The following is a 27107-nucleotide window of genomic DNA, read 5'->3' as shown; positions in this document are numbered from 1 at the left end:
TGATGAGACCCTGAAAGTTTTGAGACTGTGCCTTCAGAAATGTCCCCCCCCCCCCAGCCTGCAACCCCCATGGACAGAAATACAGAAAACTCAATACAGAACAAAGATTCTTGGGCAAATTTCTGGGATGTTCCTGCAGGGAGCGCATTTTTGGATGTATCAGCACCAAAATTTCAGGGTATCATCTGGAAACTGTCCTTATGGTACCCCCAAAGTTTGGTGTAGTTTGATTCAGGGGGTCCAAAGTTATGGACCCTCAAAGGGGGTACCCCATCCCACATTCTTTGCTAAGGAGATGGGGGCTACGTCCAAGAATGCACTCCCTGCAAGAACATCACCCATTTGAAGCATTGCACGGTTGCTTCACCAAGTCTACTCCCGAGAAACGCACACCTCTGAGCCAACCATGTATTCAGGTTAAATTGCCGGGTTGGCACTTTGCGATAAACGTGGGGTTTGGGTTGCAATTTGGGCACTCGGTCTCAAAAAGGTTCGCCATCAATGGTATATATGGATCCACTCATTCCTGGTCTTTCTCCTGCCCTCCCTGCAATAAATAACGTGGTGCGGCCCCTTCATAGAGGCCAATTTGGCCCCTGCCCCGGTTGACACTGACCTTTAAAAAATTTTTTTACCTGAGTCAACTTGCTTTGCCTGAAGGGGGTGTGAGCATGTTCCTGATCCAGGGCACGGATGCACTCCTTAAGCTACGGTGGAAAAGAGACGACAGGATCGAGGAAATGGATTACGGTTGGTTTGTTTTTAATCCACCTTCATTAGTTTTATATGCTGCTCATTCCCTTGTGAGCTCAGGGCGGTTCACAACAATGAATAAATACACAACTCGAGTGGCAGAGCGGGGAATTAAACCCTGTTCTCCAGATTAGAGTGCACCTGCTCTGAACCACTACGCTATGCTGGCAGGTTAGGCGGGTATTAATAGAAAAAAACAGTTTTGAACAATGTGTGTGCAAAGTGCTGTCGAGGGGCAGCTGACTCCTGATAGGCCTGCAGGGTTTTCAAGGCAGGAGGCCAACAAGAGGTAGTTCAACATGGACCTGCCCAGTGGTGGGACCCAAAAATGTTAGTAACAGGTTCCCATGATGGTGGGATTCAAACTGTGGCGTAGCGCCAATGGGGCTGGGCTGGGCACGACGGGGGCATGCCCGGCATTCCGGGGGCGGGGAATTCCTGGGCGGGGCTGTGGCAAAGACGCAGCTGCTGCGCCGGTCCTTGGGTGGGAAACGAATGCACGCAGGCGCAAGCTGCCACGCACGCCAGTGCACCTCCTGCTAGACTGCTTCAAGTTCTGCGCGCTACTGCTGAGAGGAGGGGTGTAACTAAGGCAAAAATCACATGGCAAAATCACCAATTACTAACCCCCTCTCAGCACACACAAATAATTAGTAACCTGTATTGTCGAAGGCTTTCACGGCCAGAATCACTGGGATGCTGTGTGGTTTCCGGGCTGTATGGCCGTGTTCTAGCAGCATTCTCTCCTGGCGTTTCGCCTGCATCTGTGGCTGGCATCTTCAGAGGATCTGAATCTTCAGAGGATCAGCGTCGGCTGCTCTCTTGCTGCCCGCCAGATCTTCAGATCCTCTGAAGATGCCAGCCACAGATGCAGGTGAAACGTCAGGAGAGAATGCTGCTAGAACATGGCCATACAGCTCGGAAACCACACAGCACCCCAATTAGTAACCTACTCTCGGGAACCTGTGAGAACCTGGAGGAGGAGGAGGAGTAGTTTGGATTTATATCCCCCCTTTCTCTCCTGCAGGAGACTCAAAGGGGCTTACCATCTCCTTGCCCTTCCCCCCTCACAACAAACACCCTGTGAGGTAGGTGGGGCTGAGAGAGCTCCGAGAAGCTTTGACTAGCCCAAGGTCACCCAGCTGGCGTGTGTGGGAGTGTACAGGCTAATCTGAATTCCCCAGATAAGCCTCCACAGCTCAGGTGGCAGAGCTGGGAATCAAACCCAGTTCCTCCAGATTAGATATACGAGCTCTTAACCTCCTACGCCACTGCTGCTCCCACCTCTGGACCTGCCTCTGCATCATCAACTTTCCTCTATGGGCATGACAAACGAACAAAACAGAACATCTAGAAAAAGAACTGCATCAGATAAAACAAGCACACATAAGCCATCAGCATAAAAGTAAAATAATAACACTATATAAAGCTAGAATCAGGGGTCTGCAACCTGCGGCTCTCCAGATGTTCATGGACTACAATTCCCATCAGCCCCTGCCAGCATGGCCAATTGGCTAATGGGATCTGTAGTCCATGAACATCTGGAGAGCCACAGGTTGCAGACCCGAGCTAGACAGACATTATGGATCACACCAAGACAACTGCATGATCACAACTGTATGGTGTGGCATAGGAATTTGGCAACAATTTCTGTTGTTTCTGATTGGACCTGTCTTTATTGAGCAAACTGGGCCTTCTTTGGTGGTCTCCCATCCAAGCACTAACCAGAGTCAGTCCTGCTTAACTTCCAAACTCTGATGAGAGTGGGCTAGCCTGGTCGCCCAGGTCAGGGGCAACCCTTAAAAAATAATACCAAAATCAACCAAATCACAGTACGTGTACAAAATCAAAATGACCAGGAAACAGCAGCGAACACAATCAAATACAAAGCAAAAGGAGCTGGAAATACAGTTTTTGCTCGATGCCCACGGGTAAAAGATGGTATCAACCAAACTTTGAAGAAGTGCCTATTGGCATCGTTGGGCCTTAAACTGCTTAGCTTTGGCCTCAGCCTATTTCAGTGATGGCGAACCTATGGCACGGGTGCCAGAGGTGGCAGCCGAAGCCCTCCCTGTGGGCACGCACACACAGAGTTCATCATGTGGGGGGCAGAAAATCACCCACCCACCCACACACATCTAGGCTGGCCTGGGCCACTGAGCACGATATGCGTGCACTGTGGCGAGCAGGGAGGACTCGGCTAGCGGGCCTGGTAACTGTGCTCCAGGTGGCTGCTGCCTGGGGGGGGGGGGGGGCGCAGAGGAGGCAGAGATGCTAGAGTGGCACAGAGCGGTGCGCGTGGGACTTGCTGGAGGCTAGAGCAGGCTGGCCCCTGCTCAAGCGGGTGGGGCGGAGGAAGAGGGAGCCAACCGGTTTTTTCTAAACTAAAACCTCAGCATTCAGGTTAAATTACCAGGTTAGCACTTTGCGATAAATAAGTGGGGTTTGGGTTGCAATTCGGGCACTCGGTCTCAAAAAGGTTCGCCATCACTGGCCTATTTAATGGAGGGAAAAGCAAACCGGTTTCTAGACAGAGCTCCCATCCAGGGAGTATCCCTCCTTCAGCCCATCTCAGAAAAGAACACCCATCACAAGGCTACAGAACTCACCGCCAGAAGACTTTGGTTTATTTCGGCTCCTTCCATCTTCGTCTGTCTGTCAGAGTCTCTGGCGTCGGCTGCTCTCTCGCTGCCCGCCAGATCGATAAACGATATCCTGGAAAACAAATTATTACTATGTTGTTGTGGTTACTGTGATCCTCTCTGCATCTTCCCCATTCTTTGAGGAGTTCATAGTGGGTTTTGGTTACACAAATGACCTGAAGAGGATCTTTATTGCCAAGAGGCGAAGATATTCTTTTTCACAGAGCGACTGAAGGCAATAAGCACACCAGCAGTGAAGGAAAACAGTTGTATTGAAATCTTGGTGGTGATGACATACCCACGCATTAGTCCAACTCACAAACAACCTGCTCCCCAAGGTGTTACCTTTGATTTATAAAGTCCTAAATGTCTGGGTCCCAGGTATCTACAGGAAAACCTTCTCCGCAACACCACAACACAAGCCTTTATTGGCATATAAAACAGGACAAAATTTTAAAACAAAACAAGGTTAAGAAATGCAGTTAAAACTACTAATTTCCAGTATAAAATTTGCAACAGTTTCACAAAAGAGGACATCAGAGCTGTTCAGGAGATTGGGTATCTCATAACACTCATGCCACTGAGAACATTGCAAGAGAATGGAATTCATGTATTTCATGCGTATCTTATTGTATTTAGGGCATAGAAACAGAGAATGGTCAAGTGTTTCAACCATAGTCATATCACATGAACAAACTCTTTTAGAACGTTCCATATTCTTAAATTTTCCCTCCAGCAGAGCTGATGGCAGCACATTACATCTTGCAGTAGCCAAGGCTCTCCTCTGGGTGGGATTAATCAGCAGACGAAGATATGCTGCCATAATTCCACGCTCGGAAAACCTTCTCCCATAACAACCTGCCTGTGTTCCAAGATCAGCAGATGAAGCCATTCTGGCGGTACCTCCACCCTCCGGGGTAAAGTAGGTGGAGACCCGAGACACTGCTTTTTCAGTGGTGACCCCGAGACTGTGGAATGATCTCCCCACTGAGGTGTGTCAAACATCTTCTTATATACGCATTTAGAAAACTTGAAAAGATACACCTATTTTCCTGGCCTTTGGATGAAGAGTTGGTTTCCCCCTTCTGGTTATAGGAATTTTTAAATAGATTTGATGAATTTTAAACAGATTTGATGAATTTTAATGAGTTATATATATATATATTGATAGGTTTTAATAGGAGCAGCAGTGGCGTAAAAGGTTAAGAGCTCGTGTATCTAATCTGGAGGAACCGGGTTTGATTCCCAGCTCTGCCGCCTGAGCTGTGGAGGCTTATCTGGGGAATTCAGATTAGCCTGTACACTCCCACACATGCCAGCTGGGTGACCTTGGGCTAGTCACAGTTCTTTGGAGCTCTCTCAGCCCCACCTAACTCACAGGGTCTTTGTTGTGAGGGGGGAAGGGCAAGGAGATTGTAAGCCCCTTTGAGTCTCCTGCAGGAGAGAAAGGGGGGATATAAATCCAAACTCTTCTTCTCTTCTTCTTCTTTATAAATTTTAAATGAATTTTATTGATATGCTGTTATATATTGTATTTGTTTTTAGGCTATTTTATAATTTTTATCTCACGTTGTAACCCACCCTGGGACTTTCAGAGTATAGGGCGGGCTAAAAATACATATAAATAATTTATTTATTTATTTATTTATATTTCAAATTTATAGGCCGCCTCTTCCCCAAGGGGCTCGAGGCGGCTTCCAACATGGCTGTTCTCTGACAGCAGCTCCAACAGCATAAATCAACACATTTAAAATCCAGCATAAATTAACACATTTAAAATCCAGCAACAATCATATACAATTTAAACAATAAACCAATAAAACGGTAAAAACGGGCGCCCAATCCCAAGGCTAAAAGGGAGAATTAAATAATAGAAGAGGAAAAATGAATAAGTAATCTTCCACAATGTGCCACTAAAGCACAGGTGTCAAACTCACGGCCCTCCAGATGTTATGGACTACAGTTCCCATCATAAGAACATAAGAACTAGCCTGCTGGATCAGACCAGAGTCCATCTAGTCCAGCACTCTGCTACTTGCAGTGGCCCACCAGGTGCCTTTGGGAGCTCACATGCAGGAGGTGAAAGCAATGGCCTTCTGCTGCTGCTGCTCCTGAGCACCTGGTCTGCTGAGGCATTTGCAATCTCAGATCAAGGAGGATCAAGATTGGGAGCCATAAATCGACTTCTCCTCCATAAATCTGTCCAAGCCCTTTTTAAAGCTATCCAGGTGAGTGGCCATCACCACCTCCTGTGGCAGCATATTCCAAACACCAATCACACGTTGCGTGAAGAAGTGTTTCCTTTTATTAGTCTTAATTCTTCCCCCCAGCATTTTCAATGCATGCCCCCTGGTTCTAGTATTGTGAGAAAGCATGATGCTGGCAGGGGGTGATGGGAACTGTAGTCCATAACATCTGGAGGGCCGCGAGTTTGACACCTACGCAGGGTCCTTTAACTCGAGAGAAAGGAACAGGCTTGTTCGAGCGACCTCACAGCTGTGAAAGGATTTGACCTAGAGCTTCCCTCTTCCAGATCCAGCCCTAACTATTGCGCCATCGTGGGCAACAGCTCTAGGTTGCCATCTTTTGACAAGCAGGACGGTAGAACGATGCGACAATCAGGCCGTGTGACATTAGGAGAGGAACAGCCCTGCCGGTCTCTTCTGGAACAGAGGCAGGGAAGGACAGCGCCGTATCAGAAAACAACCTCAGATTGCTGGGAAACGCTGTGTGCTCCTGTAACAAGGCTGCAGTTTTGAATCGCAGAAGCTGAGAGCAGCAGTGGCATAGGAGGTTAAGAGCTCGTGTATCTAATCTGGAGGAACCGGGTGTCATGCCCCCGCAGACCCTTTAAGATTTAGTTGCCCTTTATATAGAATGGGTTTAGCTATGTTTTGTATAGTATTCAATGGGAGGGAACCTAATTTAGTTCTGTCCCTTTAAGAAGCCCTAGGGCTGGTGTTCTACGGCAGTTATTACCCAGCAACCCGTCTGTTTTTGGCAGTTAGGTGCCAACGGAAGCTGGGTGACTGCAACAAGTTAGACAGTCCAAGATGTTATAGACTCAGTATTTAAGTTAAACAGTCAAAGATGTTATAGATTCACAGTATAGATGTTATAGTCTCACAGTGTTTACAATAAATTCCAGACTCCAGAAAGTTTCTGCAACAAAGTAACCTTTATTTAGTCAGACCCGGGAGGAGTCAGGGTCTGTCAACACTGTTACAATTAAAGCTTTAAGTATTGAACTGTTAACTGAATCAGTGAGTCTGACATTCTGCTTTGGCCGGCTGCAGGGCACCTAAATAACCACCTGGGGAGCAGAACACCCGGTTTGATTCCCAGCTCTGCCGCCTGAGCTGTGGAGGCTTCTCTGGGGAATTCAGACTAGCCTGTGCACTCCCACGCATGCCAGCTGGGTGACCTTGGGCTAGTCACAGCTTCTCGGAGCTCTCTCAGCCCCACCCACCTCACAGGGTGTTTGTTGTGAGGGGGGAAGGGCAAGGAGATTGTCAGCCCCTTTGAGTCTCCTGCAGGAGAGAAAGGGGGGATATAAATCCAAACTCCTCCTCCTCCTCCTCCTCCTCCTTCTTCTCTGGAAGTTTTCTAAAAGCAGAATAAGGGTACCCGCCCCCCACCCCCAGGTCATCTTCCTGATAATGTGGAACTGAAGCCAATCTCGTAATTTGTGTCCAGAGGGGCAGGCACTGGGGAACGCTGTTCTGAAAAGCACCATATTTTGCAGTCTGATGTGTACAACTTATCCCATCCCATTGGCATGAACTTTCTTGATTAGCCTGAGGGTGGTGACCATAGTGAATTGGGAGAGAGGGGTGTTGCCTCAGCTGGCTTGCGGGCCTGGTAAACCCCCTTGTGGGGCAGCGTCTGGCCCCAAACTGCATGTTTAACCCCCCCCCCCCCCGTGATAGAGTTTAGTAAATTAAACACTTGGTAGAGAGAGTGGACAGACAGAATGTCCATGTACCAGCTGAGGATATGCAGCCTCCTTTGAGCAGCAGTGGCGTACGAGGTTAAGAGCTCGTGTATCTAATCTGGAGGAACAGGGTTGGATTCCCCGCTCTGCCGCCTGAGCAGTGGAGGCTTACCTGGGGAATTCAGATTAGCCTGTGCACTCCCACACACGCCAGCTGGGTGACCTTGGGCTAGTCACAGCTTCTTGGAGCTCTCTCAGCCCCACCCACCTCACAGGGTGTTTGTTGTGAGGGGGGAAGGGCAAGGAGATTGTCAGCCCCTTTGAGTCTCCTGCAGGAGAGAAAGGGGGGATAGAAATCCAAACTCTTCTTCAAAACTCTTCTTCAAAGGTTATCGGAGATAGTTAAGTGCAGCAAGGGGACTCGCCCACGTGGCCTCTCGGGTCTTCACAGAAGTGGCTTGCTGCAAAGAGCGACTGCGGAGGGCAGGGCTCCGGAATGCACGGAAGCAACGTAAGTACTGAGCTCTGTGGCGCGTCAGAAGTCAGCGGTAACAGCGGGGGTCCAGCGGCCCGGCCCAAAGACCCCCAAAACGCTCACCTCCCCAAACCTTGCTTGGCTGCGTCTTTAATCTGGATCTGGATGATGGCGTGCGAACGAGAGGAATCTGAATTGACTCCGGTGGCTCCGGTGCTGCGCTCTTTCCCTCCTTTCAAGATCACCTGGAAAGAGAGCAAAGCGAGAAAAGGCAGTTTGTACGTGCCCCGCGTTGAGGGTGTCGGATGGAACAAGAGCACCGCAGGAAATGACAGAGCCCCTCACAAGCTTTCCCTGCCTGCAAACCTGTCGAACAACCATGAAGTCTCTCAGCCCCGTCGACCTCACAAGGCGTCAGTTGTGGGGAGGGGAAAGGAAAGGAGTTTGTAAGCCTATGTCTTGTCGAAGGCTTTCACTGCCGGAATCACTTGGGCGCTGTGTGGCTTCCGGGCTGTGTGGCCGTGTTCCAGCAGCATTCTCTCCTGACGTTTCGCCTGCATCTGTGGCTGGCATCTTCAGAGGATCTGTGTGGTTTCCGGGCTGTAGGGCCGTGTTCTAGCAGCATTCTCTCCTGACGTTTCGCCTGCATCTGTGGCTGGCATCTTCAGAGGATCTGTGTTGTTTCCGGGCTGTAGGGCCGTGTTCTAGCAGCATTCTCTCCTGACGTTTCGCCTGCATCTGTGGCTGGCATCTTCAGAGGATCTGTGTGGTTTCCGGGCTGTAGGGCCGTGTTCTAGCAGCATTCTCTCCTGACGTTTCGCCTGCATCTGTGGCTGGCATCTTCAGAGGATCTGTGTGGTTTCCGGGCTGTAGTAACAAAGAAGGCAACCAGGTCAATAGTTGAGGGCATCTGAATAGAAGTATGAGTAACAATGAAGTCTATGGCATGGGAGTAACAATGGAGATAGCAAGGTCACTGGTGGGAGCATCTGAACAGGCCAGGATACTTCTATTCAGATGCTCCCACCAGTGACCTTGCTATCTCCATTGTTACTCCTCACCCACCCTGGACACTCCAACAGATATATATACTCCACTTGCTTTCCCAACATCAGATCCTCTGAAGATACCAGCCACAGATGCAGGCGAAACGTCAGGAGAGAATGCTGCTAGAACACGGCCATGCAGCCCGGAAACCACACAGCACCCAAGTTTGTACGCCTCTTTGAGACTCCTTACAGGAGAGAATACCAACAAGACAAAGGAGCTTATAGTGGACTATAGAAGGAATAGCTCAGAAATTCAGCCCTTGACTATAGATCAAGTAGAGCGGGTGGCTAGTTTTAAATTTCTGGGCATCATGATTAAAGAGGACTTGACCTGGGGCGTACAGACTGCCGCGGTGGTTAAGAAGGCCCAGCAAAGACTACTATCTGAGACTTTTAAGGAAACAACAACGGAATGGAAAACTCCTGGTGTCCTTTTACCGCTGTGCTACAGAGAGTGTCTTAACCTACTGCATCTGTGTATGGTTCTCCAGTTGCACAGTGGCAGATAGGAAGGCGCTCCAAAGGGTGATCACTATTGCACAGAGGATTATCGGCTGTCCTCCCCTCCTTGAAAGAACCCTATAATTCCCAAAGCCTAAAGAAAGCCCAAAATATTCTGAGAGACCCGTCTCATCCAGCACACTCTCTTTTTGAACTGTTACCATCTGGCAGACGATACAGGTCTATCAAAACTAGGACAAAGAGGCTTAGAGGCAGCTTCTACTCTAGAGCTGTGGCTATGCTGAACTCCGGGGCTTCGTGTTGATGTGTTTGGGGCTGTATAGGGATGGGTGGAGGAAGGGGAAAGTGAGGGTGGGGTATGAGCAACGAGGAATTGTGTGCATCGAGGAATGCTGCTGTAAATTTCGTTGTGCGTGCACAATGACAATAAAATGCTTATGCTTATGAAAGGCAGGGTATGAATCCAAACACTTCTTCATGGTGGAAAAGAAAGAGAAAGATGCACCGGACTTACTGTAAAGGCATCTTCTGATCTGTGGGGCAAAGTCACCCATGCTGCAGGGCCATGTAAATTTGTTGCGTACTTTCCTGGACTCTAGGGGGCTGTCCCTGTCCAGTCATGTTAGTAAAATTACCTCCAGGAGTAGGTTCACTGTATCCACGTGGACTTCCCGCAGGCCGACTATTTGCACAACGTGTTTACTGTCCTCTCTTGCAAAAAGCCTGAAGAGGAAACATTAAGTTAGCAAGGAGACAAACTCGTGACCTTGATAAATTAGGTGAGTGGGCTAAGAAATGGCAAATGAAGTTCAATGTAGCAAAATGTAAATTGATGCACATAGGGGCAAAAAATCCAAACTTCACATACACGCTACAGGGGTCAGTGCTATCAGTCACAGACCAGGAAAGGGATTTGGGCGTCTTAGTTGATAGTTCCATGGGAATGTCAACTCAGTGCATGGCAGCTGTGAAAAAGGCAAACTCTATGCTGGGGATCATTAGGAAAGGAATTGAGAATAAAACTGCAAGGATTGTCATGCCCTTATATAAAGCCGTGGTGCGACCGCACTTGGAGTACTGTGTTCAGTTCTGGTCGCCATATCTCAAAAAGGATATTGAAGAGATAGAAAAGGTGCAGAGAAGGGCAATGAGGATGATTGAGGGACTGGAGCACCTTCCTTATGAGGAGAGGCTGTAGCGTTTGGGACTCTTTAGTTTGGAGAGGAGACGGCTGAGGGGGGATATGATTGAAGTCTACAAAATTGTGCATGGGGTAGAAAATGTTGACAGAGAGAAATGTTTCTCTCTTTCTCACAATACTAGAACCAGGGGGCATTCATTGAAAATGCTGGGGGGAAGAATTAGGACTAATAAAAGGAAACACTTCTTCACACAACGTGTGATTGGTGTTTGGAATATGCTGCCACAGGAGGTGGTGATAGCCCACTAACCTGGATAGCACAAAAAACTTTGGACAGATTTATGGAGGAGAAGTCGATCTATGGCTACCAATCTTGATCCTCCTTGATCTGAGATTGCAAATGCCTTAACAGACCAGGTGCTCGGGAGCAACAGCCGCAGAAGGCCACTGCTTTCACATCCTGCAGGTGAGCTCCCAAAGGCACCTGGTGGGCCACTGCGAGTAGCAGAGAGCTGGACTAGATGGACTCTGGTCTGATCCAGCAGGCTTGTTCTTATGTTCTTATGTTCTTGTGATATGACATAACTGTGACTTGGCCGGGCCAGGGCGTAGCTGCCTCAGCTGGCCCCAGAACAGCACGAGGGGGGGGGGAGCGGGGTGTTGCCTAGACTGGCAAGTGTGCAGCAGAGGAGGGTGGCTACCTTGAGAGGGCAGAAAGTCAGAATAAAAATGTTGTAAACAAACAACCCAATCAGTTACGTGAAGCTGACTGTACATGCCTGCCCCACAGTGCATACCTGACCCAGCAAGCAAGATTTGAACCCGGGTCTCCCGGATACAGGTCTAATGCTCTAATGAGCATGTGAGCATATACATGCACGTATTCCCGATGTTGGTCTTCTAAGAAACTTTTACTTCTGTTTGGCTCTATGTCAGTGATGGCGAACCTATGGCACTCGGAGCCCTCTCTGTGGGCATGTACACACAGAGTTTGTCATGTGGGGGGTGGAAAATCACCCCCACCACACACACACACATCTAGGCTGGCCTGGGCCACTGAACACAATGTGCGCGCACCATGGTGAGCAGGGAGGACTCAGTTGGCAGGCCTGGTGCCTATGCTCCGGGTAACTGCTGACCGGGGGCGGGGTGGTGTGTGTGCAGAGGAGGCAGAGATGCTAGAGAGGCACAGAGCAGTGCACATGGGACTTGCTGGAGGCTTGAGCAGACTGGCCCCTGCTCGAGCGGGTGGGGCGGAGGAAGAGGGAGCTAACCAATTTTTTCTAAACTGAAACCTCAGCATTCAGGTTAAATTGCTGGGTTGGCACTTTGCGATAAATAAGTCGGGTTTGGGTTGCAATTTGGGCACTCGGTCTCGAAAAGGTTCGCCATCACTGCTCTATGTGATTTACAGTCCTTGCCGCAAACGCTGTGCATCTGTAGGTAAGTACCTTTTCCTTCCGTTTAGCAGGTCGTAAAGTTGCCCACAATAGATCTCATAAAAGCTAATCCAAACATGAAGGTCTTTTCCAGCCTGGGATGTTTCTAAGTGCCGGAAGATATCTTTCGCCGCTAGGGCGTACAGCCCTGGGTTTTGGTACGTGCCTATCATAGTGTAGGTCTTGCCGGCCCCCGTCTGCCCGTAGGCAAAGCAAGTGGCGTTGCCGCTGGAATACAAGAAAGACAATTAGATTTTTTGGAAAAAACCCAAAACAGAAGTATTGTTGAAGGCTTTCACGACCGGATTCAACTGGTTGTTGTGGGTTTTCTGGCCCGCGGGGTTGTGGTCTGGTAGATCTACCGGACCACAGCAACACAGCCCGGAAAACCCACAACAACCAAAACAGAAGTGTTTGTGTAAAGTCTTCACATTCAGATAATGTGCCTACCCATCTCTGAGGCTCATTCCGCACATGCGGAATAATGCACTTTCAAACTGCTTTCAGTGCTCTTTGAAGCTGTGCGGAATGGCAAAATCCACTTGCAAACAGTTATGAAAGTGGGTGGAAAATGCATTATTTTGCATGTGCGGAAGGGGCCTGAGATGATGAAGACATCAATTTTCATGAGGCAGCTGCATGAAGCAGCTCTAAGCCAACAGGCTGTGTTGTGTAAGCATAAGCACAAAACAAATTGTGAACAGTGGGTTAAATGGTTGTAAAACGCAAAAGTTCTTTGTGATGGTTCTTTGCAGGAGGCTGTGCTCAGTTTGTACGAAAGCAAAACCGAGGAAGGCGTGGGAACATAAAACAAGCGACGTGCAAAAACCACCAAAACTTTACCGCAAGCAAAAAGCACAAGGCGAGACCCTACCCGTTGAAAATGTGCTGGATGAGAGGATGGGCCGTCTTCATGTACACATCCTGATTGGAACAGGCTTCCCCAAAGACTTCGTCAAAGTAAAACACATGCTGGAAAAGCAAAAGGGATGTTTCTGTGAGATGGAATTCCCCTTCTTTCATACGTCCTGGTCGCAAAACAAATGGCCTGCGATGTGGTTTCCATTGAAAATTAAGAGAAATCTCCATGCTTGGACCATACGTCCACAACGTGGCACCTGTGGGCATCATGGTGCCTGCCAGCATTTTCCTTGATGCCCGTAAAGTGTTTTTAGAAAGTTGCTAGGGCCAGGTGAGTTTCCTACCCAGCAGGGCTTCTAATTGGCCACTGAAATCTGTTGAGGAGTTACTGTCCTAGGAGCAGCAGTGGCGTAGTGGCTAAGAGCAGGTGCGCTCTGATCTGGAGGAACCAGGTTTGATTCCCCGCTCTGCTGCTTGAGTTGTGGAGGCTTATCTGGGGAATTCAGATTAGCCTGTGCACTCCCACACACACCAGCTGGGTGACCTTGGGCTAGTCACAGTTCTTTGGAGCTCTCTCAGCCCCACCTACCTCACAGGGTGTTTGTTGTGAGGGGGGAAGGGCAAGGAGATTGTCAGCCCCTTTGAGTCTCCTATGGGAGAGAAAGGGGGGATATAAATCCAAACTCTTCTTCTTCTTCTTCTTCTTCTTCTTCTTCTTCTTCTTCTTCTTCTGGGGGGGGGGTGGGGGGGGGGGGGGGTGTTTGGGGGGGGGGCTGTGGGGGGGGGGGCGGTTGGGGGGGGCGGGGCGGGTGGGGGGGGGGGGGGGTGGGGGGGGGGGGGGGTGTGGGGGGGGGGGGGGGGGGGGGGGGGGGGTTTGTTGGGGGCGGGGGTGGGGGGGGGGGGGGGTGGGGGGGGGGGGGGGTGGGGGGGGGGGGGGGTGGGGGGGGGGGGGGTTGGGGGGGGGGGGGGGGTGTGGGGGGACGGGGGGGGTGGGGGGGGGGGGGGGTGGGGGGGGGGGGGGGTGGGGGGGGGGGGGGGTGGGGGGGGGGGGGGGTGGGGGGGGGGGGGGGTGGGGGGGGGGGGGGGTGGGGGGGGGGGGGGGTGGGGGGGGGGGGGGGTGGGGGGGGGGGGGGGTGGGGGGGGGGGGGGGTGGGGGGGGGGGGGGGTGGGGGGGGGGGGGGGTGGGGGGGGGGGGGGGTGGGGGGGGGGGGGGGTGGGGGGGGGGGGGGGTGGGGGGGGGGGGGGGTGGGGGGGGGGGGGGGTGGGGGGGGGGGGGGGTGGGGGGGGGGGGGGGTGGGGGGGGGGGGGGGTGGGGGGGGGGGGGGGTGGGGGGGGGGGGGGGTGGGGGGGGGGGGGGGTGGGGGGGGGGGGGGGTGGGGGGGGGGGGGGGTGGGGGGGGGGGGGGGTGGGGGGGGGGGGGGGTGGGGGGGGGGGGGGGTGGGGGGGGGGGGGGGTGGGGGGGGGGGGGGGTGGGGGGGGGGGGGGGTGGGGGGGGGGGGGGGTGGGGGGGGGGGGGGGTGGGGGGGGGGGGGGGTGGGGGGGGGGGGGGGTGGGGGGGGGGGGGGGTGGGGGGGGGGGGGGGTGGGGGGGGGGGGGGGTGGGGGGGGGGGGGGGTGGGGGGGGGGGGGGGTGGGGGGGGGGGGGGGTGGGGGGGGGGGGGGGTGGGGGGGGGGGGGGGTGGGGGGGGGGGGGGGTGGGGGGGGGGGGGGGTGGGGGGGGGGGGGGGTGGGGGGGGGGGGGGGTGGGGGGGGGGGGGGGTGGGGGGGGGGGGGGGTGGGGGGGGGGGGGGGTGGGGGGGGGGGGGGGTGGGGGGGGGGGGGGGTGGGGGGGGGGGGGGGTGGGGGGGGGGGGGGGTGGGGGGGGGGGGGGGTGGGGGGGGGGGGGGGTGGGGGGGGGGGGGGGTGGGGGGGGGGGGGGGTGGGGGGGGGGGGGGGTGGGGGGGGGGGGGGGTGGGGGGGGGGGGGGGTGGGGGGGGGGGGGGGTGGGGGGGGGGGGGGGTGGGGGGGGGGGGGGGTGGGGGGGGGGGGGGGTGGGGGGGGGGGGGGGTGGGGGGGGGGGGGGGTGGGGGGGGGGGGGGGTGGGGGGGGGGGGGGGTGGGGGGGGGGGGGGGTGGGGGGGGGGGGGGGTGGGGGGGGGGGGGGGTGGGGGGGGGGGGGGGTGGGGGGGGGGGGGGGTGGGGGGGGGGGGGGGTGGGGGGGGGGGGGGGTGGGGGGGGGGGGGGGTGGGGGGGGGGGGGGGTGGGGGGGGGGGGGGGTGGGGGGGGGGGGGGGTGGGGGGGGGGGGGGGTGGGGGGGGGGGGGGGTGGGGGGGGGGGGGGGTGGGGGGGGGGGGGGGTGGGGGGGGGGGGGGGTGGGGGGGGGGGGGGGTGGGGGGGGGGGGGGGTGGGGGGGGGGGGGGGTGGGGGGGGGGGGGGGTGGGGGGGGGGGGGGGTGGGGGGGGGGGGGGGTGGGGGGGGGGGGGGGTGGGGGGGGGGGGGGGTGGGGGGGGGGGGGGGTGGGGGGGGGGGGGGGTGGGGGGGGGGGGGGGTGGGGGGGGGGGGGGGTGGGGGGGGGGGGGGGTGGGGGGGGGGGGGGGTGGGGGGGGGGGGGGGTGGGGGGGGGGGGGGGTGGGGGGGGGGGGGGGTGGGGGGGGGGGGGGGTGGGGGGGGGGGGGGGTGGGGGGGGGGGGGGGTGGGGGGGGGGGGGGGTGGGGGGGGGGGGGGGTGGGGGGGGGGGGGGGTGGGGGGGGGGGGGGGTGGGGGGGGGGGGGGGTGGGGGGGGGGGGGGGTGGGGGGGGGGGGGGGTGGGGGGGGGGGGGGGTGGGGGGGGGGGGGGGTGGGGGGGGGGGGGGGTGGGGGGGGGGGGGGGTGGGGGGGGGGGGGGGTGGGGGGGGGGGGGGGTGGGGGGGGGGGGGGGTGGGGGGGGGGGGGGGTGGGGGGGGGGGGGGGTGGGGGGGGGGGGGGGTGGGGGGGGGGGGGGGTGGGGGGGGGGGGGGGTGGGGGGGGGGGGGGGTGGGGGGGGGGGGGGGTGGGGGGGGGGGGGGGTGGGGGGGGGGGGGGGTGGGGGGGGGGGGGGGTGGGGGGGGGGGGGGGTGGGGGGGGGGGGGGGTGGGGGGGGGGGGGGGTGGGGGGGGGGGGGGGTGGGGGGGGGGGGGGGTGGGGGGGGGGGGGGGTGGGGGGGGGGGGGGGTGGGGGGGGGGGGGGGTGGGGGGGGGGGGGGGTGGGGGGGGGGGGGGGTGGGGGGGGGGGGGGGTGGGGGGGGGGGGGGGTGGGGGGGGGGGGGGGTGGGGGGGGGGGGGGGTGGGGGGGGGGGGGGGTGGGGGGGGGGGGGGGTGGGGGGGGGGGGGGGTGGGGGGGGGGGGGGGTGGGGGGGGGGGGGGGTGGGGGGGGGGGGGGGTGGGGGGGGGGGGGGGTGGGGGGGGGGGGGGGTGGGGGGGGGGGGGGGTGGGGGGGGGGGGGGGTGGGGGGGGGGGGGGGTGGGGGGGGGGGGGGGTGGGGGGGGGGGGGGGTGGGGGGGGGGGGGGGTGGGGGGGGGGGGGGGTGGGGGGGGGGGGGGGTGGGGGGGGGGGGGGGTGGGGGGGGGGGGGGGTGGGGGGGGGGGGGGGTGGGGGGGGGGGGGGGTGGGGGGGGGGGGGGGTGGGGGGGGGGGGGGGTGGGGGGGGGGGGGGGTGGGGGGGGGGGGGGGTGGGGGGGGGGGGGGGTGGGGGGGGGGGGGGGTGGGGGGGGGGGGGGGTGGGGGGGGGGGGGGGTGGGGGGGGGGGGGGGTGGGGGGGGGGGGGGGTGGGGGGGGGGGGGGGTGGGGGGGGGGGGGGGTGGGGGGGGGGGGGGGTGGGGGGGGGGGGGGGTGGGGGGGGGGGGGGGTGGGGGGGGGGGGGGGTGGGGGGGGGGGGGGGTGGGGGGGGGGGGGGGTGGGGGGGGGGGGGGGTGGGGGGGGGGGGGGGTGGGGGGGGGGGGGGGTGGGGGGGGGGGGGGGTGGGGGGGGGGGGGGGTGGGGGGGGGGGGGGGTGGGGGGGGGGGGGGGTGGGGGGGGGGGGGGGTGGGGGGGGGGGGGGGTGGGGGGGGGGGGGGGTGGGGGGGGGGGGGGGTGGGGGGGGGGGGGGGTGGGGGGGGGGGGGGGTGGGGGGGGGGGGGGGTGGGGGGGGGGGGGGGTGGGGGGGGGGGGGGGTGGGGGGGGGGGGGGGTGGGGGGGGGGGGGGGTGGGGGGGGGGGGGGGTGGGGGGGGGGGGGGGTGGGGGGGGGGGGGGGTGGGGGGGGGGGGGGGTGGGGGGGGGGGGGGGTGGGGGGGGGGGGGGGTGGGGGGGGGGGGGGGTGGGGGGGGGGGGGGGTGGGGGGGGGGGGGGGTGGGGGGGGGGGGGGGTGGGGGGGGGGGGGGGTGGGGGGGGGGGGGGGTGGGGGGGGGGGGGGGTGGGGGGGGGGGGGGGTGGGGGGGGGGGGGGGTGGGGGGGGGGGGGGGTGGGGGGGGGGGGGGGTGGGGGGGGGGGGGGGTGGGGGGGGGGGGGGGTGGGGGGGGGGGGGGGTGGGGGGGGGGGGGGGTGGGGGGGGGGGGGGGTGGGGGGGGGGGGGGGTGGGGGGGGGGGGGGGTGGGGGGGGGGGGGGGTGGGGGGGGGGGGGGGTGGGGGGGGGGGGGGGTGGGGGGGGGGGGGGGTGGGGGGGGGGGGGGGTGGGGGGGGGGGGGGGTGGGGGGGGGGGGGGGTGGGGGGGGGGGGGGGTGGGGGGGGGGGGGGGTGGGGGGGGGGGGGGGTGGGGGGGGGGGGGGGTGGGGGGGGGGGGGGGTGGGGGGGGGGGGGGGTGGGGGGGGGGGGGGGTGGGGGGGGGGGGGGGTGGGGGGGGGGGGGGGTGGGGGGGGGGGGGGGTGGGGGGGGGGGGGGGTGGGGGGGGGGGGGGGTGGGGGGGGGGGGGGGTGGGGGGGGGGGGGGGTGGGGGGGGGGGGGGGTGGGGGGGGGGGGGGGTGGGGGGGGGGGGGGGTGGGGGGGGGGGGGGGTGGGGGGGGGGGGGGGTGGGGGGGGGGGGGGGTGGGGGGGGGGGGGGGTGGGGGGGGGGGGGGGTGGGGGGGGGGGGGGGTGGGGGGGGGGGGGGGTGGGGGGGGGGGGGGGTGGGGGGGGGGGGGGGTGGGGGGGGGGGGGGGTGGGGGGGGGGGGGGGTGGGGGGGGGGGGGGGTGGGGGGGGGGGGGGGTGGGGGGGGGGGGGGGTGGGGGGGGGGGGGGGTGGGGGGGGGGGGGGGTGGGGGGGGGGGGGGGTGGGGGGGGGGGGGGGTGGGGGGGGGGGGGGGTGGGGGGGGGGGGGGGTGGGGGGGGGGGGGGGTGGGGGGGGGGGGGGGTGGGGGGGGGGGGGGGTGGGGGGGGGGGGGGGTGGGGGGGGGGGGGGGTGGGGGGGGGGGGGGGTGGGGGGGGGGGGGGGTGGGGGGGGGGGGGGGTGGGGGGGGGGGGGGGTGGGGGGGGGGGGGGGTGGGGGGGGGGGGGGGTGGGGGGGGGGGGGGGTGGGGGGGGGGGGGGGTGGGGGGGGGGGGGGGTGGGGGGGGGGGGGGGTGGGGGGGGGGGGGGGTGGGGGGGGGGGGGGGTGGGGGGGGGGGGGGGTGGGGGGGGGGGGGGGTGGGGGGGGGGGGGGGTGGGGGGGGGGGGGGGTGGGGGGGGGGGGGGGTGGGGGGGGGGGGGGGTGGGGGGGGGGGGGGGTGGGGGGGGGGGGGGGTGGGGGGGGGGGGGGGTGGGGGGGGGGGGGGGTGGGGGGGGGGGGGGGTGGGGGGGGGGGGGGGTGGGGGGGGGGGGGACTCTCTTTCTCACAATACTAGAACCAGGGGGCATCCATTGAAAATGCTGGGGGGAAGAATTAGGACTAATCAAAGGAAACACTTCTTCACGCAACGTGTGATTGGTGTTTGGAATATGCTGCCACAGGAGGTGGTGATGGCCACTCACCTGGATAGCTTTAAAAGGGGCTTGGACAGATTTATGGAGGAGAAGTCGATCTATGGCTACCAATCTTGATCCTCTTTGATCTGAGATTGCAAATGCCTTAGCAGACCAGGTGCTCAAGAGCAGCAGCAGCAGCAGGCCATTGCTTTCACCTCCTGCAGGTGAGCTCCCAAAGGCACCTGGTGGGCCACTGCGAGTAGCAGAGAGCTGGACTAGATGGACTCTGGTCTGATCCAGCAGGCTAGTTCTTATGTTCTTATGTTCTTAGCAGACCAGGTGCTCAGGAGCAGCAGCAGCAGAAGGCCATTGCTTTCACCTCCTGCACGTGAGCTCCCAAAGGCACCTGGTGGGCCACTGCGAGTAGCAGAGTTCTGGACTAGATGGACTCTGATCTGATCCAGCAGGCTAGTTCTTATGTTCTTATGACTGTAACGGGTTTTTGGAAAACTGGGGGCATTTGGTGTGGTGGTTATACAATGCCAATAGTATCTCCCAGTCTTGCTTTTCCTAACTCCTGGCTTTTTTGACTTTAGGGTGAAAGAACTGAAGAAGGGGATGAGATGTTGCCTGCCGGTTGCGAACAGGCGCCAGACCACAGGGAGCCTGTCTCCAAAGCGGTTCCAGAGCGCCCTGACGGTGCAAGCCGGGGAAAGGTCCTCGCCGAAGAAGGTGAAGCTGGGCCTGCAGTCTCCCTCCAGGAAGGCAGCCAGAACGAAGGCGTCCCCTCTGCTGTTCCATCCGGCAAACTCCCCTTACTCTTCTACCCCCAAAGGGGCGGCCCGCAAAGGCCATCGTGTCACTGCTTGGCTCGGCCACCCCAGCCCACTCAAAGGGGCTTCCAAGAAGACGATGGAGGACTTAGCGCCATTGTCGGAGAACAGCCACCTTGGTCAGGACCAGGTATGCTGTGCGGCTCCCGCCCCCAAGACCACGAAGGAAGGCGGCCAAGGAGACAGGGAGCGGGTCAGGAGTCGGAAAGTCCAACTGGTACGCAAGCAGCTGATTTCCAGGGCCGACTTTCCCCTGGGGGAGGCCCGCTCTCCTTCGGCCCGTGTCCTGAACAGCGGGAGAGGGTTCGCCGAGCAGTGCGCCGAGGCGTGGATGAGGCTCCCGTCGCAGCAGAAAGACCGCGAGCGGCACCTCCGCTTCTACCACCAGCAGTTCCAACAGCCCCCCATTCTGCAGGAGAAGCTGAACTACCAGCCGCTGGAGAGGTTCCTGGCCCAGTACAAGCCGCAGGAGGTCCGGGTGCAGCCCGAGGCCCCCGGGCGTCCCCCCTCTCCCCTCCAGGGTTCGGACGAGACGATGCAGCTCGAGGACTTGGACGACAGCGATTTTAGCGAAGATTCCTTCTCCCCCGGGCCGAGCCAGAGGAAGCCCGAAGCTGACGGGGGCAGGGAAGGCAGCCAGCTTTCGTTTTTCCTCCACCGCAGGGAACGTGAGGCTGATGGGCAAGAAGTCCAGCTGGGGCAGGAGCTGTTTTTCGAACTCCCTGATCTTGAGAGTAAAGAGGGGGCCTCCCCAAGGACGGAGGAGGCCGTCGGCAGCGAGCAAAGCGCTCGGAGCCAATCCGACTGGAGCACGGGAGAAGCCTCGATGTTCGATTTCCCTCCACAGAACGACACAGCCGAGAAACCTTATTGCTTGCAAGGAGACGGTGTCGAGGGCAGCAGGAGCAGCGCCGAAGATCCTCTTGCGGGGCGAAGCCTGCTCCGCTGCGTCCACTGTGATCTAGGGTGTCCCGAAGACAGCTTCTCTGGTTCAGAGAAAGCAACCCAGATCTTGCCTTTCGCCCATGCGTCGGGATCCGCAAGTTGTCTTGCCCCCGGCCGGAGGGAAGGCTCAGTCAAAGGCTGTCCAGTAAATTCAGAAAAGCAGCTCCCAAAAGCGAGCAACCTCTCTGGATCTCTGGCGTTTTCACTGGACTTTGTGGCGGGAACGAGGGCTCCGTTGACGGGGCAGCTCCTTGACGCTGAGCGAGCAGATGTGGTCGAGAAAGACGCTCTAGACCAGCAGCCGGGAAAGACTCGGCTGGAGGAGGAGAGAGAGGGGAAAGGCCCCTCAAGCCCCAGAACACGAGTGGACGAGAACGCCAGGCTGTCCCTTGGGAAGAAAGCTGCTCCTCTGCCCCCCCTGCACGAAACTGACCCCTGGGGAAGACGAGCTGTCCAGCCTCTTCCTCCGCAGGGCAAGCCCCAATGGCTTCCACAGCCTCATCGCAGTCCAAAGCCTCCTGCGTCCTTGGGAGACGTATCGTCCGTGGGTGAGCTTCGTGATTGTTCGTGCAGCTTCTCCGTGGGCAGCACCGGCCTGGCAGAGATTCTCTCCCCGTGGAAAGGGAAGGACGGCCCTTTGCCCCTTGGCAGTCTGCAAGCTGGGGAGGTGTCCGCTGACGCAATCGCCTTGTCGAGCAGTCCGGAGCCATTCCACTCAGGGGAGAAAGGTTGCTCCGAGTCTCTGGTGCCACCGAAGCACCCTGGTCTCCCAGAGAAGGCGTTCGTCTCGAGAGCAGCCGAGAACCAGGGACCCTCCGGCCAAAGTCTCCCGCTACAGCTCAGCTTGGAAGTCCAGAAGCCGGAGCTTGGTTGTTCTCAAGAGCAGGTCAAGCTGGTGTTTCCCAGCGAGGAAACGAGGCCCCCAAAGAAGCAAAGTGCTCCACAAGCGTCCGTTCGGAAATCTTCCGATGCTGCCAAACAGGGTTCCGGGTCGAACGTCGGGTCTCCCTGGAGCTCCCCGGATGACGATTGCAAAAGCTCACTTGGGAGTAAGGAAGCGTTGGGCAGGTGAATTCTCTGGATCTCAAATGTTATCAAAGGGTGGTAGATCCTCACAGTGTGTGTCAGCTGTATTGGTGTGGGGAAGCATTAGACCACCAGGTGGGTCCGGGTCAGGGGCGTAATGCCCATTGGGCAAGGTGGGCAGCTGCCCAGGGCATCACTTTGTGGGGGGCATCAAAATGCAGGGTTCGTTTTGGGGTATTTTTAGTGGATGTCCATTTTTGGCCTGCAGGGGGTGCAGTTTTTAGGCTAGCGGCACCAAAATTTCAGTATATCATCAGGAGACTGTCCTTATGCTACTCCCCAAGTTTGGTGCAGTTTGGTCCAGGGGGGCCAAAGTTATGGACCCTCAAAACTGTAGCCCCCATCTCCTATTAGCTCCCATTGGAAACAATGGGGGATGGGGCACCCCCTTTGGGAGCAACTTGCAAATAGACTCTCTGGTCTTATGTTGCAGTGATTCTCTAACAACAAATGTCCAAAACATAAGTGCATAAATAAGAGTATAGTGGGCTGCGTCAATAGGGGTATAGATCTACAGACATATAGCATCTAGACCAGTGGTGGCGAACCTATGGCACGGGTGCCAGAGGCGGCACTCAGAGCCCTCTCTGTGGGCACACACAAACAGAGTCGCCCCCCCCCTCCCCCCACACACATCTTAGCTGGCCTGGGCCACTGGGCTCAATTATTAGCATTAAACCTAAGACCTAGTTTTGGGGAAGCAGTGTAGGTAACCCTGTCAAGTGCTGTTAAACCCCACTGATTTTCATTTTTCTTTTATGTACACTGAGAGCATATGCACCGGAGACAAATTCCTTGTGTGTCCAATCACACTTGGCCAATAAAGATTCTATTCTATTCTATTCTATGCGAAGAACTAAAGCATGATCCTTTACCTGGGAGGAAGCTTGGTTGGTGGCAATGGGGCTTGCTTCTGAGTAAACCCTCCTAGGGTCGTGATTCATCCGTTGGAAGAGCTGCACAGTTGCTTCAAAGCAAAGCCACCAACTACCACCAAACTTACTCCCGAGTAACGCACGCCTCGGAGCCAACTGTTTTTTCTAAACTAAAACCTCAGTATTCAGGTTAAATTGCCATGTTGGCACTTTGCGATAAATAAGTGGGTTTTGGGTTGCAGTTTGGGCACTCGGTCTTGAAAAGGTTCGCCATCACTGATCTAGACTGAGGGATGTAATAGTACCTCTTTATTCTGCATTGGTCAAATCTCACCTGGAATACTACATCCAGTTCTGGGTGCTGTAATTCAAGAAGAAGAAGAAGAAGAGTAGAAGAGTTTGGATTTCTATCCCCCCTTTCTCTCCTGCAGGAGACTCAAAGGGACTGACAATCTCCTTGCCCTCCCCCCCTCACAACAAACACCCTGTGAGGCGGGTGGGGCTGAGAGAGCTCCGAGAAGCTGTGACTAGCCCAAGGTCACCCAGCTGGCGTGTGTGGGAGTGTACAGGCTAATCTGAATTCCCCAGATAAGCCTCCACAGCTCAGACGGCAGAGCTGGGAATCAAACCCAGTTCCTCCAGATTAGATACACGAGCTCTTAACCTCCTACGCCACTGCTGAGGAGAAAGAGGACTCTGTGTGGGTTGGCCCAAAGCCCCACGTAAATGCTCAGAATTATTATTTTCCTCCTTTCTCCCCCCCCCCTCGGCCAGAAAAATGTGCTTCAGGCAGGGTGGAAAGCTCTTGGAAGGTGTGTGTGTGTGTGCGGGGGGCGGAGGGGGGTGGTTGTCCTCTGCTGGCAAATCTGAGAGCTCAGGATTGCGAAAACCGGTTACAGCGAGCAGAGCCGAGGGAGTCCCGCTAATAAGGGCGTGTGTGTTTATGTCCCCAACAGGCAAGCTGCGATCCAGATCCGTCAGGAACAGCTGGACGAGATGGCAGCCCTGTCTCGGCAGGAAGAGGGCTTGGTCAGGCAAATGTCAGACCTGGTGAGTGTTAGGAGCGCTCTTCGGGGCGGCTTGTCACTCCGGGGGCCCTCTCTGACATTGCACGGGGTCGACGGCAGCATCTCTACAACGCGGGCAGGAGTTGGGAGCAGGGTGGTAGAACAAAATGTGCCCTCGGGCTGCAGGTGGAGATCCCCAGTTAGTTAGCAGCGGTCCCTTGTGCGAAACTCTCTGCAAATAGAGCAGCAGCGCAATGGGCACAGAGAGAGGGGTTGTGGCTCAGTAGCCAAGCATTCAGAAGGTCCCCGGTTCAAGCCCCAGCATCTCCAATTGAAAGGATCAGGCAGTAGGTCAGTGATGGCGAACCTACGTCATGGGTGCCAGAGGTGGCACTCGGAGACCTCTCGGCGGGCACACACACACAGAGTTCGTCATGGGGGAGGGGGCCAGAAAATCACTCTCACACACACACACACACACACACACCAGCCCGAATATGAGGCTGCCTGTCTCCATCTTCTTTATTCTGGTTGGGCCTGACCCACCGATAACATCGCGGGCCCTACCTATTTCCTCCCTTCCCTGGCCTTGGTTCGGGCGCCTGTTTTCAACAATTTTGTCTTAACATACTTCTGCTGTAGGAGCAGCAGTGGCGTAGGAGGTTAAGAGCTCGTGTATCTAATCTGGAGGAACCGGGTTTGATTCCCAGCTCTGCCGCCTGAGCTGTGGAGGCTTCTCTGGGGAATTCAGACTAGCCTGGGCACTCCCACACACGCCAGCTGGGGGACCTTGGGCTAGTCACAGCTTCTCGGAGCTCTCTCAGCCCCACCTACCTCACAGGGTGTTTGTTGTGAGGGGTGAAGGGCAAGGAGATTGTCAGCCCCTTTGAGTCTCCTGCAGGAGAGAAAGGGGGAATCTAAATCCAAACTCTTCTTCTTCTTCTGTTTTAATTTATTGCTGCATAGGTTTTAAGGGATTTAAGTTTTTATGTTGTTGATTTGCTGTTCGTTAGAACAGCCATGTTGTGAGCCACCTCGAGCCCTTCGGGGATGAGGCGGCCTGTAAGCTGAATGAATGAATGAATGAATGAATGAATGAATGAATGAATGAATGAATGAATGAATGAATGAATGAATGAATACTCATCTAGGTTGGCCTGGGCCATTGAGCACGACGTGCGCACACCACAGTGAGCAGGGAGGACTCAACTGGCGGGCCTGGTACCTGTGCTCCAGGTGGTTGCTGCCTGTTTGGGCAGGGGGTGGCGCAGAGGAGGCAGAGATGCTAGAGAGGCACAGAGCGATGCGCGCGGGATTTGCTGGAGGCTAGAGCAGGCCGGCCCCTGCTCGAGCGGGTGGGGCGGAAGGAGAGGGAGCCAACCGTTTTTTTCTAAACTAAAACCTCAGCATTCAGGTTAAATTACCAGGTTGGCGCTTTGTGATAAATAAGTGGGGTTTGGTTTGCAATTTGGGCACTCGGTCTCAAAAAGGTTCGCCATCACTGCAGTAGGTGATGCGAAAGGCCTCTCTGGCTGTAGCTCTGGAGGGCCGCTGCCAGTCTGAGCAGACGACCCTAACCTTCATTATCTGTTCCCCTGGAGTAAATGCCTTCTCTGGAGGGTGGACGTTGTGACATTAATCCAGTGGTGGGATCCAAAAATTTTAGTAACAGGTTCCCTCGCCAGCCCCCCCCCCTCAGCGAAGGGGGCAGAGGCGTACCTAGGCAAACCTGAGCCCTGGGCAAAACCTGAGTTGGATGCCCGCCCACCCCGCATGGGCAGCCACCCCACCATGACCCCCCAATTTTTTTTTTGCCCCAGGTCATTTCTAAATCATCATCACATTATAGAAAATGCCCCAACTCACAAATCTGAGCACAGCAATGGTGAAACACACAGGCTCTTTGATAGAGACTGCTGAGATAAAAGGTACAAAAGGCTGAGAATCCATGAATTGCAGTACCTGAAAGGGATTCACCCAGTTCAGGGAGTTACATTATTAGTCGCAATTGCAATATGGAACCTTCACGTTCAAAGGCCGGATGCCTCTCGGGGAGGAGAGGGCGTGGAGACGGGAAAGCGGACCCAATTGGTAATCCCCTCTCGGCACACACAAATAATTAGTAACCCGCTCTCGGGAACCGGTGAGAACCTGCTGGATCCCACCTCTGCATTAATCCCAGTGAGGTCCCTTCCCCAAATAGCCACGTATTCTTCAACGTTGATGGACCAATGATCGGCAGCTTTGTGTGGGGTCGGAGGCTTTCTCCCTGGAGTGCTTTTTATGTAAAGGCATTCAGGGCTGTACTCCTTCACCTGCTGTGGGGCTATCCATTCCACCACCCTGTTCTCCTGCATGGGTTATGGGGGAAGTCATATTGTGGGGGGCTGCCCTCTGTTTTGAGGTCTCTCTCTCTCTCCCTCCCTCCCCCCCTCCCCCCTCTCTCCCTCTCCCTCCCTCCCCCTCTCTCTCCCTCCCCCTCTCCCCCTCTCCCTCCCTCCCTCCCTCTCTCTCCCTCTCTCTCCCTCTCCTTCCCCCCCACTCCCCAGTGTGAAGACCTCTTTCCTGTTTGGTTATTCACTTTTATGACCAGCCAGTGTCCCCAAAGTTCCCAGGGGCCGCTTCTCCTGGGAACTGTAAAAGTGATATAAATGACCTGACTCGACAGCTTGCTTATTGCCCTGAACAGCAGCAGAGCCAAATCAGCGATTCCATTTAGCGCCTCTTCCGAGCCCTCTCCGTTTGCTCAATTTCACCATCTGAAAAAGGCAAACTCTATGCTGGGGATAATTAGGAAAGGAGTTGATAATAAAACTTCAAAGATTGTCCTCCCCTTATATAAAGATTGCAGGCACTGGACTTGGGAGTCCCAAGTGTCCAGTCTCTGGCCCACACATCTCAAAAAAAAGGATACTCCAAGAGAGAGAGTGTGCAGAGAAGGGCAACAAGGATGATTGAGGGACTGGAGCACCTTCCTTATAAGGAGAGGCTGCAGCGTTTGGGACTCTTTCGTTTGGAGAGGAGACGTCTGAGGGGGGATATGATTGAAGTCTATAAAATTATGCATGGGGTAGAAAATGTCGACAGAGAGACATTGTTCTCTCTTTCTCACAATACTAGAACCAGGAGGCATTCATTGAAAATGCTGGGGGGAAGAATTAGGACTAATCAAAGGAAACACTTCTTGGTGTTTGGAATATGCTGCCACAGGAGGTGGTGATGGCCACTAACCTGGATAGCTTTAAAAAGGGCTTGGACAGATTTATGGAGAAGTCGATCTATGGCTACCAATCTTGATCCTCCTTGATCTCAGATTGCAAATGCCTTAGCAGACCAGGTGCTCGGGAGCAGCAGCAGCAGCAGGCCATTGCTTTCACCTCCTGCACATGAGCTCCCAAAGGCACCTGGTGGGCCACTGCGAGTAGCAGAGTGCTGGACTAGATGGACTCTGGTCTGATCCAGCAGGCTCTTTCTTATGTTCTTATATCTCTCCCCTCTCTTAGGATCTTGAAAACTTCGTAATGAAACTAGATGGACTCTTTCTTCTGAAACTGAAGTGCATCCAACGAACGAGAACTCAGCTGCAGCCTCTTTTAGCTGCAGAGCAGAGAATGTCCCCAAATTAGCCAGGAGGAGCTCTGTACTGACCCAGCCCCATTTCGCTGCCTTCAGTGGCCAGCAGAGGAACGTGTGTGTGTGTTTAGTTTGTACGCGGTGGTGCGGAGACTGAAGCCAGATTGCTCCTAAGGGAAGTCCTGCAGCCCAAGAACTCATTTCTAAAA

The 27107-nt window shown here is 58.8% G+C and overlaps 1 protein-coding gene across 1 annotated transcript; it reads left to right on the top strand.

Annotated features, from left to right (window-relative positions):
* The first annotated feature begins 671 nt into the window (after window positions 1-671).
* KIF24 (kinesin family member 24) lies at window positions 672-27107 on the top strand. Its single transcript, XM_048503283.1, has 5 exons — window positions 672-750; window positions 891-924; window positions 19176-21425; window positions 23275-23368; window positions 26829-27107. The coding sequence occupies exons 1-5, from the start codon at window positions 672-674 to the stop codon at window positions 26949-26951; spliced, it is 2580 nt and encodes an 859-aa protein (XP_048359240.1). The 3' UTR covers window positions 26952-27107.

This window comes from Sphaerodactylus townsendi, linkage group LG07 (genome assembly GCF_021028975.2).
Source record: "Sphaerodactylus townsendi isolate TG3544 linkage group LG07, MPM_Stown_v2.3, whole genome shotgun sequence".
In the NCBI taxonomy this organism is placed as follows: Eukaryota; Metazoa; Chordata; class Lepidosauria; order Squamata; family Sphaerodactylidae; genus Sphaerodactylus; species Sphaerodactylus townsendi.
The sequence above is the reverse complement of the archived record's forward strand: the minus strand, read 5'-3'. Positions and strand labels throughout refer to the sequence as shown.